We start from the raw sequence: 19302 nt of genomic DNA, 5'->3' as shown, positions 1-19302 counted from the left end.
AGGATCCGTCGAAAATAGATATAAAGCCGTCGGAACAGACTTCTTCCGACGACGCAGGACCGTCGCAAAGTGGTCGGAAATGGAGGCGACGGAAATAGTATTTCCGACGAGGTAGGTCGTCGAAAATAGATTCTTTTACGACGACTAACTTAAAGAAAGGCGTCGGAAAAGATTCTCGTAAATGTCAAACCTGCCACGGCTTATTCCCGATGGTTTGTTTTTGATAATCCGTCAGAAAATAGTGGCAAGCTATTCCCGACGGCTCTTATCCGACGTAAATACTCATTTTTTTTTTTAAATTTAATTTTGTTTTTTCCGCTGCTGCTGGAGCAGCAGCAGCAGCATTATCAATTACATAAAGCTGCTGGCAAAAATAACATAAACCAAACATTCACAAGAATAATAAATTAAAAGTATCGGATATTTCATTACTGAAGTCATACACATAAAAAGTAATGAAGTCGAAAACTAATAAAACTATTGGTTTCATACAAGCATAATACCGTAAAATAACAAAGTCGCTAAGTAATGTAAACGATAAAACCAACCGAGTCAAAATCGAGGCTGAGATTCAAAAATCCAATTGATATTCCATTCAACACCACAAACGACTCGAGATATCATGGTAACTCCATTAACATACATACAAAATGAAGTTAGTAAGTGTGTTATGATTTGAAACTAGCAATTATGTGAAATTCGACCAAGGCAAACTAAATCCTTATAAAAGTATCTTTACTAAACCTGAACTAAACATGAGACTCTGAAATTCGACCAAGGCAAACTAAGTAGATATAGATGGTAAAACTGCTTTGCAGTATGCAGCAGATTCATCTTTAAGTGATGAAGAGGTTCTCATACTTTTAACGGACACAAATAGATAGAATCACTTTCAAATAGGATCGAAAAAATTATTTATAGTTTAATGGTATGAACTGTTTTGTACTAAGTTTCCACTATCTTGTCAAAGAAGTGATTCGAGTGGAACCGTTTTTTTGAGTGTGTTTTGGTGTCCTTTTATATCATAAAAGGAGATACTTTTGCAAATTGGTTGGGTGTACTAGTAATTAACGTAATAAAAATATAAGTTAATTATACCTGCGACGATGAACTTGCAGTGTGTGACTGCATGAATCTCTTAAATAACTCCATCTCTTCTTTCAAAGCCTCAACTTCTGCCGTTAATGTTTTGTTTTTCTCCGTTAAATCCTTAATGACGCCTGAAGATGACTGTCGACCCAATATGTCTTTTGGTTTTACCATTGGAAGACATCGAATACGGCCACCTCTCTCACGTCCCATGACGGTGCCAAATACGTCATTCGGGCTTGGCGAGTCGTCAAAATCTTCTGGAGTACTCTGGCCAATTCTACTTGCCACTAATTCATCCATTTGTCTCTGCCAAGCAATACAAAGTTGATTACCGTCCACGTATTTCATATACATAATAAGATATTAAACATATCAAATGTTAATATGAAAAGAAACTTACTGTTTTTTCCGCAGAATCCTCTTTTGAAATCTCTTTAGCACCTTTAGGAGTTCGAGTAACTTTAAAAATTTTTGCTCGACTCTCGATTGTGATGCCTTCTTCTATTTCAACCTACAAAAATTAAAAAACGAAAATACTTCACAAGTAATAACATTACAACATAACAATAATGTAAGTTTGCCAAAGCATTTTAACAAACTTATGTTAAGTGAAAGATGAAGCTTTACCTCCGATATGACTCGTGAAAAGGATTTAGAACCCGTAGTGTGAAGACACTTCATAGCAGCTCTATTTCTGGCATTTCTTTTGGAAACTACCTATATTGAAAAAATAATAATACTTTAGAGAACACATCAAACTTTTACCTAAATGTGTAAGAAAATAAAATGTTTGTACCTTTGAATCATCAGTTCCCCAAAGCTCAATCAAAGATAACCACTGAGTTGCAACAACTCCTTCAGGTACAAACTCGCGACATCGGTTTTTGTCTTCTTCGTTCTTGTAGTATGTAGTTTTCAAATAATTTTTGTGATTTTTTGTGATCTTTCCATCGTGATGTAAGAAAACAAAGAAAGAAAAACACATCTAATTAAATGACAGATTTACCTTTATCGTTTCTACGGCGTCATCGATCTGTTCTCCTAACTCGTCCCACTCTTTCGTGAGTGAGAACCTATTTCCGTCTTTCGCGAGCAAGGAAATATAGTGCGCCAATGCTAAAACATTTTGTCCTGTTGGTAAGTTCTTTGCATTGAGTTCTATTACTATTTTCTCGTTTGGCTTCAATTTTTTCAACCACCCATTCTTTCCCTTTCCCCTTCCTCTCTTTTTTTGATGTTGTTCATCACCCATTTCTCATAAACTGCAAACAAAATTTCAATTGTCGTCAGAGGAATGATGAAACAGATACGACTAATGTAGTGAGATAGAGAATCATCAATGCGTCATCTCGTGTATATAAAACGAGTATTAACTTTATTGCATTATCAATACAAAAACTTCAGCCAACACAAATTAGCATAGTTTAGTTTGCAGTTGTACAAGAAACAAATTAGAAATCATTGACGCTGCTTTATGGTATGGTACCTTGCTGGAATATATATGCATAAAATCGACCTACGCTGTATGGAGTCTCTATTATAAATCTACCATCATTTGAGACACATGGTATGGTACCTTGCTGGAATAATGTGACCTGCATTTGGGAAATGTCTCATAAAATCTATTATAAATCTCCTCCTCACCTATACTAGGTCGTGTGCTAGCCAACATATCAGCAAGCCTGTTGGTCAAGGAAAGGGAGTTTCTGGACAGCAAGGAGGCTCAAAACAGCATGCCAAATAGCCTTAGAGAAGTTGCAGCCAAAAATCAAATGATACTATGAAAGATGATACCACTACTTCGATAATGATACTGATACTGGTAGCAATCAACGAAACTTCGACTGACCAGATATTGGTCTTAGTTTGACTAGTACAAATTAATATACTATCATAATGAGAGTTAGTCTCAAGCCTCTGGGTATAGGAAAAATAATGATACCACGGGCTAATCGCGCAAAAACAATATTTCTCCCAAACCATCAATATTCATTTTTCAAAAAAAAAAGAACTTTGTAAGCAGGTCTACTGGACCTTAATAGAAGAACAAGAAATTGTTTGATCATGATTACATTCATGCAACTTAATCGGAGTAAGTAGAGCAAGTGATTAGTGAGCCGTCACGATATTCATCAGCTACACATTATAGATTTCTGTTTTTTAAATCAAATGGACATAAAAACCAATCTAATAAATGATCTTAAACCAGATTAACTCTATCTTAACTCTCAAATCTAAATAAACAACCACTAAATGCACGATCTGATATTCAATTTTAATATATAAAACGATAGACGCAAAATCCACCATTGTTCATAGAGTATATCATTTGAATCCAATAAAAACGGATCCAGATCCGCGATTCAATATAAATGAAACAATCCTAACATATAAATTTCAGAAACAAACGAAGAATGAACTGAACGAAAATAAAGAGTGAAGTTTTAAGACGAGTGATCTACTAACAGGAGAACGGAAGAGTATTATGAAATCGTAAACCTAGAGTATTATGAATCGTAACGCGATTCAAATGTACTAGGTAATTTTCCTCGATTTATATACAGCCTTAGGCCTTAACTATATATCTTTGTTTTCTTATTTTGTATTTGTACTCTTCTAGTTTGCTTTTGGTTGTTCGATTGTAAAGAGAAACGTATTTGGTAGCCTATTTCTCTCATTATAATAACTCTTCGTTGCTTTTGAACTGCAGCTCGTTTCTCCCCTGATGATAAGTACTCAAGGCAGAGAGTTCTTATGTTTTTTCGTATGTGTTTTTACAAGTCTTAGTTCTACAAAGTTGGATCTGTAAAATGATATTGAAACTAGATTTTAATTTTTTCCAGAAATACAGAAATCATACGGTATAAAAGTAGATTAGCATAATCAGATCAAAGATACGGAATGAACAGAGATTAGATTAACTGATGAGGTTAATTAATGAGAGACTAATTACCTGATTATGACAGGAGAAATTGAAGAAGGGAGTAGTTGAGATGAATTTCGAGAGCTACCGCTCCAGATCTGGTTAACAAATCTCTTACTCAAACTTCCGATTCCACCATGTAAGACCTACAAATAATAGTCATGACACAATTTACAACTTAGGCAAGGATAAATGACAATCTAACTAGAAATAGTTTTCAATCGAAACGCAAAAGTGTAAGCGTGAATCAGATTCAAAAAGCTAAAATATCAAGCTAACTAGAAATAGTTTTAAATTATTTGAAACAGTTAACCAATTACAAAATCAAAATTTTAAAAGGATAAAATAACAAAGTAATTCTTAAGCTTCATCGAAGTCGTCTTCATTTTCTTCGTCATCGTCGTCCTTATCATTCTCTTCTTCATCGTCGTCTTCATAATTCTCTTCTTCATAGTCGTCCTCATCATTCTTAGGATCTTCTTCTTCTTCATAATCGTATTCATGTTCATCACCTACATAAGTACTCATTTCAACATCTTCATATGTCTGTTCTGTTACATGGTTGATCTCATCATCACCATCATAGACATTTGTAGGATTAAGGATTAACTCACTATCTAGTAGTTTATCATCTTTATCGTTACTCATGTCAAAAGTATCCCTTGGTCTATTCTTTACCACAACTTGCCAATCTGTTTCAGTCGGATCTTGAACATAAAAAACTTGTCTAACTTGCGATGCCAACACATAAGGATCTTCATCTTGGGTGAGCGAATGCAAAATCTAAGAATGCATTTACACCATCTTCGTACTCTTTTGTAATCCTATTAGCACTCATCCAAGACTTGTCCATGTTCTACGCAAAAGACTTCAAAGATTCAAACAATGGAAACATAAAAACCAACAAATTATAAATAGTTTATATTTAATCATGAACATTTCAGGACTAGTCTCTACATAAAAGTACTTATAAGATACAAATAACAATATATGAGTACAAAATCAAAGTCGATCTTTCCTTTCATGGAATAATTTGATCTTTAGATATATGTAGTTCCATCTAACAATATAAGCTTGGCTATGTGGATTTGGAATGTGACGGACAAAGCTGTCCTAAACCCAGGGGCTGCCTATAGGTGCATATATTTTGAGGTTTAAGAAATATGTTCAGCCATCATCTATCTATTCATTGGTTTCTGTCTTGGCCTATGTTTTACCTGTTTTACGATTGTGCAAATATATAACTATCACGGTAATGCCTGATGGGTACAACTAAACAAGAAATGCTCGATCCAAGGAAGAAACAAACTAGTTACACAAGGGAGGGTAATCACTAATCAGAAGATATCTCATGAGTACATTCTAATTAATTTATAGAACTTATCAGTAAGATGAAGCGAATTCCTGATTCATAGGGCTGACAAGAAAAATGAGACTTAGTAACTCAATCTAAGGTAACAAGATATGCATACCAACCAGAGAAGGAAGGCCACTCACTAGATGCTGCTTTCCTGTAGTGGAATCTATGGAGAGAATCACCGCTGTAGAAGGACACCAAAGGGGTTCATCAGTATTACATAGTTCAAACATAGAATTAAAGGTTGTTGTCAACATAAAAATGAAGCATTCGCCTGGTATGTGTATCTTTATTTTCATGTTTATAATATGAACTAAAACTGTTGTAACCATTATACAATCTCAAACGTTCTTCTTATACATAAAGGTATTATAATTCATATGATAGCAGTTACAAGATTGGTGACTTGTTCTCATGAAAAGAATGCTCTGAAAGATTGTATGGAAATGTTGGATCAAACCCTTCATGAATTAAGACAAGCAGTTCAAGAACTTCAAAATGTTTCAGAATCAACAGATAATCTTCCCCAATTCTATAGTGAAATCAAGATATAGCAGCAATCACAAACGAAAACAAGTGTGTCAAAGGAGAGGCGTAACCATAAGGAGATAAAGGCATAACCTCGATCTCCAAAAACCTAAACATGATATCTGCCAAAAAAAGTGAACAATGTATATGTTTACTATCGAAGTCAATACAGAAGCAAGTCAATTAGCAAGTAAACAAGTGGATAAGAGACAAAAAAACCAACTGCCAAAATCCCAGAGGAGAACAGAATCAACAGATAAATGGAAATTATTAGTCGATCGTGGGCATAGATGTGGAACCATGATGCCGGTTGGGTTATAGTGGAGAAGATGATGTCTATCATAATAGGGACATATAGTAAAGATATAAATTAGAATGCATAAAGACATCTAGCCCCTTGTGACATACACAATTTGGAAAAGAATACAAGTTCAGAATGATCCTTTTGACCAAGATAAGTGCCTAAACACTGAAAGTTCCCATGTCTACTGCAAATATAATGAGAATAATGCTAAGTAGTTACTACTAGACCAGAAAAAGAACTGGCAATTTTGTTTCAAATTACGCATAAGATTGTTCACACCCCAAACCCAATACGAACATCTGACTCCCCATTGAATCGAATTAATGCGAAAAAGATCAGGGGATGACAGTGCAGTAATAGTTCTCACCTTCTGATTCTCATCATTCAAACCATGCTCTATGATTTCAAGACAGTGCAGTAATAGTTCTCACCTTCTGATTCTCATCATTATATGAATTTGATGAAGCTTAAACTAAAACTCTAAGCAAAACTAAAATAAATATCATTCACTGTCTTCTTCTTCTTCCTCATCTTCTTCTTCTTCTTCATCTTCCTGAACTAAGCAAAACTAAAATTTATTCTAATGACTATCTTAGATGTAGATTGTAGTCAACTTCAAAAAAAAAAAAACAGAGAGACCTAGAGGGAGAATGGTAAATTCTAATGACTATGATGTAGATTGTAGTCAACTTCAAAAAAAAAAAAGAGACCTAGAGGGAGAATGGTAACTTCTATCTTTTACATACTACTAATAGATTCCCAACCTATAACCTAAATTCTCAACAAAAAAACCTATAACCTAAATTCTCAACAAGATTTTGGTACTAATAATTCACATGTAATGGAAAAAGAAGTGAACTGAGCTACCCTAATGATGAAGTACCTAATTAAAGTAGTAGAAAACTTGAAATACCCACAAAATTTCAGAATCAAAATTGACAAATAATCAATCGAAACCCTAAGAACTAGAAATCAAAATAGGAAACATTTAGGAGAAAATCTAACCTGCTATTTAGATCTGCAGAACCAGGTCCAAGAGAGAGACTTCAATCCTGGTTAATTAGGGAAAAATCAAATGAAGAACCAAAAATTAGAGAGAGAGGGCGTTGGTTTACCTTGACGAACTTTTTTTTTTTTTGAAACCGAAACTTGACGAACAGAACTACCCTAACCTAGTAGTACAACTTGAAAATCCAAGCTTAACCCTAAAAATCAACAATGGAAAAACAAAGATAGAGAGAGAGAGGGCGTTGGTTTACATGACGAGAATAATTTTCGTGGAGGGAGAATAGAGAAGAAAGAGGGAAGGAAAGAGAAAGTAGAGTTTGGGTCTAAGGTCATCTACTTCCGACCAACGAGCCGACGAAAATAATTTTCGCGGAAAATATTTCCGCGAAAATTTGGCGGAAAATGTTCGCGCCAAGAAACTCAGGAAATCATTTCCTCTTCCGACGGAGAAAATCTAAAACCGTCATATTTGGGTATTTTTCTGACGACATAAAGAGCCGTCGGAACAATGTCATTTCTCCAAATAACAAATTAAGTATTTTCGTCGGAAGGTCAGTGTAAACTCGTCATTAATACCACATACTTTCGTCGGAATTTAGAAACACTGTCGGAAATAATTGAATTTCCTACGGTAAGTACGGACTCCGTCGGAAATATGAGCTTTTTCCGACCAGTTTTCTTCTTTTCGTCGGAAATAGTCCGTCATAAATAGCACGTCACTTTGTAGTGAAATTTAGTTTGCGAGAAAAAGTGGGGACAGTTACACTATGGACTATTCAAGATGCGTACAACTTGGCCCTAAAAATTGAAGTTCAGGAACGGGAATATAGGAAGTTTGGATTTCGAAGGGAAGAACAACCTCACTTAACTATTAAAAAGGTAAAAACGACTCCCTTAGAGAATGTTGAACCACCACGAACTGTCTCCATAGACGATTCAAACAATATTGTTCATGAAGCAAAATCAAACGTTATTGTGTTCAAGGATAAGTCTCCTAATATCAATTTACACAATAAAATAATTGTTTCTGAAGAATTGGGACAGGAAATTGTGATAAAAGAAGTTGTTCAAGAAATTGAGTCAAAGAGAGTTGTTCAGAAAATTGAGTTAAGGGAAGTTGATTCAAAAGAAGGTGAAAATTTTCGCAAGTTAGACTATAGTCCAATTAATTTTCCTTCATATGAAAATTCGTTCTTAGAATTTTGCGAATCTCAAATTGTTTCACATGGATTGACGAGTAATTTTATTCGGAAGTCTTCATCGAAGTTCATAATGTCCAATCCCTATACTCATGATCTGTACAAGTTTATTTTTAGGGTGAAAAGAGAGTTTGAGTCACATTACAATTATAGATAGAAAATATTTTATGGCCTAGTAAAATCGCCAGTCAAATCTGAAAATTTGGTCATTCCTATGCATAGTTCACGAGAAGGATATATCAAGGGAGTCCCAATCAAGATAACATTCAAGTTAAATAGTAAACTCGATGCGAGTTTCTTTGAAGTGGAGGAGACTGACCAACTTATAGAACTAAGAAAAAGCCTTACAACTCCGTCTAAAGACGTCTAAAGACTATAGAACCGAAACTATAAGAAGTAATACTAAAATACCGAATTTTTATTGATTCAATTGAATGAATAAAACAACTCATAGATCCCCCCTTTATATAGACTTAGGGTTTCCTTAACCTAATCAAACTCAAATAACAATTTCTAATAAATAAAATATTACTTTCTTAAACCTAATCAAATTCTAATAACAACTTCTAAATAAATAAAATACTTGAATCTAAAACCTAAAAGATTTCCTAAAAATATAAAACTGCTAAAACTAACAATTTTCTACTAAAAAAAAATTAAAATACTAAAATAACTAGATTTTAAGATATGCTAGATAGTTGGAATATCTCATGAAAATCTCCCTAAATCAAATTTGTTGTAAATTAATCCCCTACTGGTGGTGAGGCGCAGTGTGGTGCTCCTCTTAAGAGGTTAAGCACCCTTCCCTCGAGGCCTTTTAAAATCGTGAGGCCCAGGTGTGCCAAAGCGGACAGTATCACTAGCAGCCGGGAAGGCTGGTCCGCACCATCCAATAACACGTTATCAGCACGATTCGCACTACTATGATGTGGTCTTGGAGGGTGTGTTGTAAAGAAATCCCACATTGGTGGTGAGACGGAGTGTGGTGTTCCTCTTAAAAGGTTAAGCACCCTTCCCTAGCGAGGCCTTTTAAAACCGTGAGGTCCAAGTATACCAAAGCGGACAGTATCACTAGCAGCCCGGAAGGCTGGTCTGCGCCATCCTATAACACCAGAATATTTATTATTATTATTTTTTGTTGCAAGTATGGAATATTTATCATGGCAGAACCTATTTGATTTTCCTCTGGAATTAATTCTTCTGGATGACGTTACAAACAAAATGAATTCCTTATAAGCTTCTTGTTCTCAGTACACTGGTGAAGTTTTTCACATGGAAATTTGAGTATGTGGAAATTCATTTTAGTGACATTTTCCTAAACTTGAGGTCACGGTTTCGATTTCAACTTATTTTCATTGTTCCCAAATATCAACTTCTCGGATAGTTTACTATTTCTTGATATCAACTAATTTTGTTCATTTCATTTCATAAAAAAAAAAATTAATTTTGTTCAATAGATTTTCTTGTTTTGAAGTCTTTTTTTTTTTTTTTTGTTAAGAGTCTTGTTTTGAAGTCTTGATATCCTTTCTATTGATCTTGAGTCATCACTCACATACACTAATTACCTACGTGGAGTTGTCACTTTGAATTTTGCTCTATCTAGATCTACACCTTTCAATGTATGTAAGACATGCATACATATATGGTAACTCTAGTGTTAATTACTATTTGGTCCCCCTATTCACTCTAACTTAACTATATCTAAACTTGCTTATCTGGTAGTAAATTTAAATCATCATTTACCTTTGAGTTGATTCAAGTCTAGTCTTTTACTGACAGCTAAAAATGTTAGCTCTCACATTTGTCCAGCCTTTCAAAATGGCCCTTATGTGGCATTTATCCACTCTGTCATTCTTCTTTGGAAGCATATCATCCTATAGAACACATTTATTATGATGTCTATATAAGTCAAATGAAAATGAATCCAATCTTTCACTTCTCATGAACAGGGGTGGCCCGTGACCAAAGCCACCAAAGCGGTCGCTTTGGCCCCAAATAATCAAGGACCTCATATTTCCTGTTTCGTATGTAACTTTAAAAAACTAATTGTACTTCAAACTAATTTCGAAAATAATTTAAGACGTAGCTTAGTGGTAAAGAGTTTAAATCTTGGATAAAAGGTCAAGGGTTCGATTCCTACCCTTTACATTGTTTAAATTTTATTAAACTTTTTTCTAATATCCATTGTATGGGGCCCCAACTTTTAATTTCGCTTGGGGCCCCGATATACTTGGGCCGGCCCTGCTCACGAAATGCCCCAAATCGAATATTATTGCCATTCTAATTGTGTTATGTTTTGCAATGTCCTTCAAACCTTGATTCTAAATCCCAAATCTCCAACACCTTTGCTTTCAAACAGATCAAAAAACAACATTAATTGTCGAGTTGATTATTGGGTGCGTACTAACTTCTCCAATATACGCCAAGATGAGGCTAGTTATTTCAAGGAACTAGTTAGCAATAGCATGTACTGCAGTAAAGAAATGGTAAATATCATTTTTCCCTTTCTTTTAGTCGGATAGACTTTGAAATATCCTTTATTTTGTAAAAGTTGTTTCGGAGTCCACTAACTGACTAACTCCATTTCTCTCTGTATACCCTGACCAAATTAGTTATGATCTTGTTAATCTATATAGAGAGGCTCTTCAAACTCATGAGGAAAACAAATGCTGCTTCTCATAATTATATTGCCCAGGGGTGGCCCTGAGGCAAAGCGAACAAAGCGTCGCTTCGGGCCACCGACTTTTAGGGGCCACCAAAGACATTAATTTCTTTAAGAAATATACAAGAAGCCTAACTCTCTAAGAAAATTATAAGGGCCCCATTTAACAAATGTTAAGTAAAAAGGGCCACCAAATTTGATGACTTTTAAATGAATGGTGGGCCCAACAGTTTGTTTGACATGAAAAAAAAATGTTTTTTAAAATTTGAATATCTAAATCATGCAATCCTAATATCCTTTTCTTTGTTCAAGCTAAAGTGTCAAACCGGACCCGAGAACACCCTCTTCTTCTCCACTACGGGATGAGAGATCCATTGTCATCTACTCATCTCACCTAGTCACCTTCCCTTCTTAGATTCTTCAATGTCATCGAGTTATTGCGTTATTTAGGATAAAACAAATCCTATTTTCTACTCTTTATTTACTTTTTCTCTCTCCTTATTATATATGAATATATGATCTTTAGATGTTGCAGAGTTTATTAAATTCATCTAAATCTAAATTTCTATTTATTTACTCCCTCTCTTTCTTGTTATATATAATAACAAGATTGACAATATCTAGATGGTGTAGGGTTTATTAAGTTAACGAAAAACTATTGATGAAAGCCTAATCTTTAATCCTAATTACTAGAAGCTTTAGAAGAATTGGTGGAGACAAGTAATGATTCAAAAACAGTTCATAATGCCAAAAATATATCAGAACAAGACTTTGAAAATTTTGAATTCCTTTTGAGCATGGCTATTTGGCATAATATATTGTTTGCGGTAAACTCTGTCAGCAAAACACTTCAAACTAAAGATATAAATACTGATGTTGCATTAGAGAAATTGAACGGACTCATTCGTTATCTTGAAGATTATAGAGAAGTGGGGTTTGAAGAAGGCATGATTGAAGCTAAAGAGATTGCCATTAAGATGGGAGTTGAAGCAACATTTCAGAAAAACGTATTATTCGAAGAAACAAACAATTCGATGAGAATGTGTGTGAAGATCCATCAATGTCGTCTGCAGAAGCATTTAGAGTTAATTATTTCATATACATATTAGATTATGCTCTTTGTTCATTTAAGAGCAGATTCGAGCAATTTCAGAAGTACAAAGAAATATTTAGTTTTCTGTTTGAGTTAAAAAAGTTAAACTCCCAAGATGATGGTGATTTGAGAGATTCATGTGTTTGCCTTGAAACCTTTTTCAAGCATAATGAGGCATATGACATAGACGGACTAGACTTATTTTCTAAACTGAAAGTGTTGAAACGTCTTTTACCAAATGAGATCAAAAGACAAATTGAAGTGCTAGATTTTTTGAAAGATAAGAAAGGTTGTTACCCGAACACATGAGTTTCTTATAAAAATATGTTGACTATACCAGTTACCGTTGCCTCTGCAGGAAGAAGTTTTTCTAAGTTGAAGTTGATTAAGTCTTATATTCGATCTACTGTGTTGCAAGAAAGGTTAAACGGGTTCACTATATTATTTATTGAGAAGGATATGTCTGACAGTTTTGATTATTCGACGATTATTAGTGACTTTGCATCGAAAAATTTCAGAAGAAAAAAATTTCAGTGATTGTAATCATCAAAAAAACTAATTTGTTTATAAATATGATGAAAATATTTTGCAGTACTTACGGTTTTCATGTAATACATTTTACAATTTGATAGAAAGGGCCACATTTTCAGACCTCGCTTCGGGCCACCGAAAAGTCAGGGCCGGCCCTGATATTGCCCGATTTTACTAGATCCTAGTTTTGATATACCAGATGGTATTATCGTCCAGAAGGAGTAATTTGGGAAAGAAGGAAATACCATGGAGCGAATATACGACAAATTAAAGGTACTAGGAATGTTCATTCCTTCAAGAACTTCAATTAGAGGTACAATTCTTGCTTTGAGTATAACGCTATTATTGGTGGATTTAAACTAGATCTATTTAAAATGTTAGTTCATTTAATTTTCTTTAGGTTTGAATATTGCAGGCTGGGTAATTGTTTCTTTCAATGGTGAATTACGTTGATTAGTTTTTGTTTTGTTGTGAATTGCAGATTATCTAAACGTGAGTTGCCTTATAACCCGGAGAATCTCATGGTCCAGTTGTAATACTGTGAACGTTGGTACATTCTAGTTTTTTTTTTATTTGTAGATATATGTGTTGCGTGTTGTATACGCATATTTGTAACGATGGTCGTCGGTGATGGTGGTAATGGTGAAGAAGATGGCAGAAGGGATGAGAGAGATTTTGTCCAAGTTGTATAAGAGTTAATTTATTTTCTCTAAATGCATATTACCAAAGAGTCAGACCCATTCACTATGTTGTACTGCTATATATCAGGCCCAATATTTTTTAGTACAAATAAGAAAGTTGTTAGTCCCTGCATGGCTGGCTTTCTGTATTGATTATTCTTTTTCCGAAGAAAATTCACTTTCACAAGGAAGAAAATGAAATTTGTCTCGCACCTAGATGAATTGGAAGGAGAAGATTTTGTCGGGGGGAAAAGAAGAAAAATGAACTCCTAAAGTACTGCCACTCCTTTAACAAAAAAAAAAGTACTGCGACTCTGACCCAGTAACAATTTGTAATTTTGTATAAATGAACAAAATAAAATCTTCTTTTCTTATTTTCAGCATGACGTTCGACTCTGTCTTAGACTCAAATTTGGACACCATATTCAGCTCAAATTTCGACTCCATCTTCGACTCAACCTTCGGCATGTTAAAGAATAACTGGGTTATGAAGAGAGCATATTTTCTTGAATGAATTACTTGTATATACAAACATCCCCTTGTAATGTTGTACCAGTCAACGTACTTGTACAAATTGTTTCATAAGAAAATCAAAGCAAGAAATTGCCAACCTACCCAAATGTACCTCTTCTTTTATATGAAGTTAAAGATTGATATTACTAATTATTTGAACAAATTATTTAGATTTAATTGTTGAATGCCAAATGTGAGAATCAATTAAAATGCAACTGACTCATTTCATTACCAAACTGTACAAGATTTAAAATGACCGAACCCTGGATCAAAACAAGTGAAAAACAACTCAACAACCCAAGGACCAGGTTGGTGAAGACGAGGGGCTATTTAGTAATAACAAAACAAAATTATGTATGTTTTTGTTAGTTTTATCATTCATTATCACCTTTCCTTTCTTACATTTAGTTGCTTTCTATCACATCCTGTTTTAGTTTTTGGTTTTCCAAATAATCTAAGGCCGCGGCGTTGGGACATAAAGAATACTCTCCGGGGAATAAATTCTCTCGAAATCCATGTTTTTTTGTACGTTTTTTGGGGCATATTATTTTTAACCCAAAAATTAACTTGATTAAACATTGCCCCCTAATCTTCATCTTCCCCGTCACCTTCAACACCACAACTTTCCATATACCACCATTGTCATCTCTTCTTTCTCCTCTCTCACTCATTGTTACTTTCTCTCTCGGTCTCTCCCTCTCTCTCTCTCTCATTATCTCTTGATCTCTCACTATTTTTCTCTCGATCTCTCATTGTTTCTCGATCGATCTCTCTCACAGGCACTGTTCCGACGAAGGGAAGTGTTCCCTTCGCCTGAACTAGTCTTCGAGGAGGGTTTCTGGTGAAACTCTTCGATTATTTTGTGTCCAAGAAATAGTTAGTAACAACAAAACTTTTCGTGTCCCTAACCACTTAGTGGCCAGAAAAGGTTTTGTGGTCACGAACTCTGTGATCTCCACAGATAGATCTACACAGACTGTAAGAGAGGGAGGGAGAGATAGAGACTGGGGAAAGAGAGATAAAGACTACGAGAGAGAAAGAGAAACTAATCTACAGAGAGATATGTCTACAACGAGAGAGATGAGAGTGATCTACAATGAAAGAGAGATCAACAATGAGAACGACAGAAAGATAGTCAGTAAAAGCGAAAGAGATAGTGAGAGAGAATGAGAGAGAGAGTAAGTAAGTAAGTAAGTAAGAGAGCGAGAGAGGGTAAGTAAGAGAGAGTGAGAGAGAAGATGAAGATTAGGGTGACAATATTTGATCAAGTCAATTTTTGGATTAAAAGAAAAATACCTCCTCTAAATCAATGTTTAAATTGTATTAAAAGGACAACTTTCATCATAAAATTTTGACTTTTAACATTTTAATCAAAGAGTATAAAGTTTAAGCATAACTCCATATTTGGAAATAAAATAGTAAGTTGGTGGATATAGATAGGATGAAAAAATTTGAGAGTCCTAGATTTACAATAGTAAATACTTGGGGTGAGTTTAAGGAAAACTACATGCAACATCAGCAATGGAGGCGGAAGCTAGAGCAACGCCATTGACAATACAATCGCCGCTTAATATTTCCGATTATGAATTTATCTTGGAAAAAAAGGGGGGGTGCGTCAACAATAATTAGGGTTTGGTCAGACAACATTGTAATGGCACCTTGGAAAATACGACCTCTTATTATGGAGATCAAGATGGAAAGGTTAAAGTTACAAAATTGTTCGTTTAATTATTGTAATTGTGGAGTGAATCATGTAGCGCACGTACTTGCAAAGTATGCATTTAATTTGAACCTAAGTCAAACTATGGAGATCAATCAGACTCCTAGTTGCATTGTAAGTCAGTTGGCAATTGATATTGCTAACATTTCGGCTTTGCTCGAGTAGCGAATAAATTGAGGTAATTATCTCCAATTAAAACTGCAATCAATTTCGATTCGTTACCAAAATTGGACGAGATTTTCAAAATCAACCCCTAATTCTATCGAAACGAGTGAAAAAAAACTGAACGGCTCAAAGACGTATATTTGATGGTTAAAGTCACATTGGACGAAACTGGGAATCCTAGAGTTAGGTTAGTGAAGACTTGGGGTTATTTGGTAATTGTTGATTGAAGTTACATTTATGTTTGTTTTTATTATTCATTAACACCTATCCGTTTTTAGTTAAGTTGCTTCATATCACATAGTGTGTTTTACTTTTTGGTTTTCGGGATATTTTAGTCTTAAATTTTCTATCAAGGATAACTTTAAAATTGTACTTAAGCATTTTTAGCATTTTAATGAAAGGGCATAATTCTTTTTTTCAACTCTATATCTTAAAATAAAATATGAAGTTATAATTATAGTAGTATAGACTTGTTCTGGTTTAGCAGTTGCTATACAAAATTGTGTTTCTGCTAGGTTATATTATTCACCTTCACCTTTTTTGTTTACAATTAATTTTTTGTGTAGCGCATTATATTTTTAATTCTAAGTGTTTTAGGTAATTCAAGTGTAAAAAGTTAAAAGAGGATAATTTTTCACCATAATATCTCAAACAACTTAAATACTTATTATATTCGTCAAATATAGGATATTTGTGAAAAATGATTTCTCCATTAATTTTTTTTCTAATTTTGAAGATTAAATAAAGGATTTCAAATTTTCTCTTCTCTCTTAAAAGTCAAAACTATCCAAATCCAAAAAAATGGTATGGTAAAGAAATAGTAACATGGTCACATTCTAATCTTTGTACCTTCTAGAAGAGGGTTAATTACGAGACACCATGGCTATATATACCCAACTAGGTTTTTTTTTCACCAATTTCATCTGGTTCACCATTAGATCTCTATTCAATTTATTATCTTTTCAATAAGTGGTACAAGAAAGAAGGTCATCTAAAATCAAGGTTTGATTTTCTATTGTTCTTTTCTGCAATTTATTGAGGCTATATCTTTTCTTATTGTGTTTTTATCTTCTTTGCATGATTTTTCTATAAAACGTGTGAAATTTGGGGTTGAGGTCAATTGATGAAGTAGGTATGGACCGTTAGTTTCATTTTTTTTCTTGTTGATGTGCATTTTCAATTGCTTCACTTTTTTTTAACTGTAACATTAAAAAATCAAAAGTTTAGAGGATGTGAAGGAAAGCTATAACAGATATGTATAAAATCAAATAATATAACTTGAAAAACACACTCCTAACGGTAACCTGCAACATTGTAGATAAGTTTCACACTTATTATCTAAATTTAGGAACCTACCAGCCAACCTTCGACCATAACCTTCAACAACAGACAAGAACATGACTTAACTAGTTGTGACTTGTGAGTAACCGCAAAGAAATAGAGATAACCAAGGCCGTACCACCACTTGAAAGCCTAAAATAGCTCAAACTATCGAAAAAAATGGGTCTAAAAGAGATTAAAATTAATATATCTGAATATCTGAAGAAGATAGATCTTGGAAGACTCGCTAAAACACATCTAAAAATTAATTGTAAAGGACATAGATCTTAAGTAAAAGAGATTTAAAAAAAAAAAAAAGTAAATCTTAAAGACAAACTCATCAAAAGATTTTGGAAACAAACTAACAAAGCCAATCTTTTAAAACACTTCAAACATCTTCATTTGCTTGGTTTAATTTGACTTATTTAACTCTTAACAGGATTACCCCTTATTAACTGACCCTGTTAGGTTTAGATGAAGAAATGGATTAGCAGGGGGGAGGTGGCTGGAGAAAAAAAAAACACAAAGATATATATATATATATATATATATATATATATATATATATATATATATATATATATATATATATATATATATATATATATATTTCTAAGTTAAGGTTATGGTTTCCCACACAATGACTCAAATATTCACCTCTTACCATCTAATATACAGTTTGGATTTCGATAAATCACAGCTGTTGAGGTTGAAAGCATATCAATGTCGTTTGTCATACTATCCGATATCTCCCCATTACGTACTGTTATAGTTAATATTTTTATGTTTTAACTTTGTAAAACTTTAAATGTTTTTCGTATTACAAATTAGATTCTAGTAAACTTTGTATAGTTGGAAATGTTACCCTAATAACACCGAAGTCAATACCGTCATTAGAACTTATAATCTTTAAAATAGACTTAAGAAATAAACCATGTAACAAGTTTGGCATAAGTTTCGATACATATTACCCCTGTTGAAGTAAAGATAAAGTAAATCTAGGATCTTAAATATCCATTCCTTTAGGTATGAGTTCTACAATGTTTACATGTAAATTTGATTATATGTGTTATGAGATCATCAATTCCATATATAATATGTTCTCATTGAGCAATAATTTTCTTTAATGTTTTTCTTCCATTGTATGCTCCTTCTTGTATTGTTCTAAAAAAATTTCATCTTGTTTTAACTTCACAAATTTTTTTTGGATTTATGAGTTTAGTTTCTCACATGGAAGAAATGGTCGTCATCAAATTTGAAGTTGCAGAGGTTCATTTTATTGTTGCAGATTGTAAGGTCAACGATTCGATTCCAAACTATCTATTCAATTTCCAAGGTAAACGATACTCTATTTTAATCTTAAATGCATGCATGATAAATATAAGTGCCTCACTTGTTTTTGTGCTAGGTTAAAGTACATTACACATATGTGCATGCATAACATGGTAATATATAACACAATATCATGTTTATTAATGAAATTCAGTTAATATATATTCTTTTTATTTGCAGCATGATTCGGACTTGAGAAAATGACCACCTCTTAGTGTACTTGAAATATCTTCAAATACCTCGATGCTGTTGGGGAAGGTTGGAACCTTCTTAAAATACCTCGATCCTGTTAAGAAAGTGAAAGAAAAAGACTATAAGAGCTATGAGGATTTCTGCATGTGCTACTAGGGTGTGAGTAAACAGCACGGTGATCGAACAAAAAACGAGGATCATGATATATTTTGCATTCTTCCACATTTCTACAATGAAATCTATGCAACTTGTGACACTCTGGACAAGTAAGAAACTCGTCTCGATGTGTAACTCGCCCGAACCTTAGGGATGGACCCGTTTGTAATACTTAAGGAGGTGTCGTTTCAAGCGGAAACTTATCACTCTTAATCGTTACCCAAATATTCTTTTTCCAATTCTTGTTTTGGTTTCTTTCAGTTCTCGAATTCAGCTGGTTTAATCTTATCTGCTCATGTTGAGATACGTGATACATGAGACGGATCGAGAAGGCGAAGATCCGACGATCAAGACTAATCCAAGATATTAGAAGATATGGAAGATATAATTTCTTATATCAAGATATCTCTTGTAACTATGTGATGGAAATAATATATATATATATATATATATATATCTATATCTATATAATAAGGGAGGAGGGTATCTTTTTCCCTCCTCCCAATGGTTAGGATTTATCCTCACCA

The 19302-nt window shown here is 33.8% G+C and overlaps 1 protein-coding gene across 3 annotated transcripts; it reads right to left on the bottom strand.

The window, feature by feature from the left end:
- Positions 1 to 400: 400 nt before the first annotated feature.
- LOC147563670 (uncharacterized) lies at positions 401 to 7508 on the bottom strand. Of its 3 annotated transcripts, none has more exons than XM_086639547.1 (10): positions 7320 to 7508; positions 7210 to 7256; positions 5488 to 5556; positions 4046 to 4161; positions 2099 to 2354; positions 1889 to 1990; positions 1720 to 1809; positions 1493 to 1603; positions 1099 to 1398; positions 401 to 629 (listed from the first exon to the last, which is right to left on the bottom strand). In XM_086639547.1, the coding sequence occupies exons 5-10, from the start codon at positions 2342 to 2344 to the stop codon at positions 621 to 623; spliced, it is 858 nt and encodes a 285-aa protein (XP_086495673.1). In that variant the 5' UTR covers positions 2345 to 2354; positions 4046 to 4161; positions 5488 to 5556; positions 7210 to 7256; positions 7320 to 7508; the 3' UTR covers positions 401 to 620. The 3 variants fall into 3 exon arrangements, with proteins under 3 accessions (XP_086495673.1, XP_086495682.1, XP_086495689.1); XM_086639556.1 differs by having other exon boundaries at positions 5492 to 5556; XM_086639563.1 differs by having other exon boundaries at positions 5513 to 5556.
- Between the last annotated feature and the right edge of the window lie 11794 nt (positions 7509 to 19302).

This window comes from Eschscholzia californica, unplaced genomic scaffold (assembly GCF_041429995.1).
Source record: "Eschscholzia californica isolate CP2 unplaced genomic scaffold, dmEscCali1.0.p SCAF_1, whole genome shotgun sequence".
Taxonomy (NCBI): domain Eukaryota; kingdom Viridiplantae; phylum Streptophyta; class Magnoliopsida; order Ranunculales; family Papaveraceae; genus Eschscholzia; species Eschscholzia californica.
This window is presented reverse-complemented; position numbering and strand designations above follow the sequence as displayed.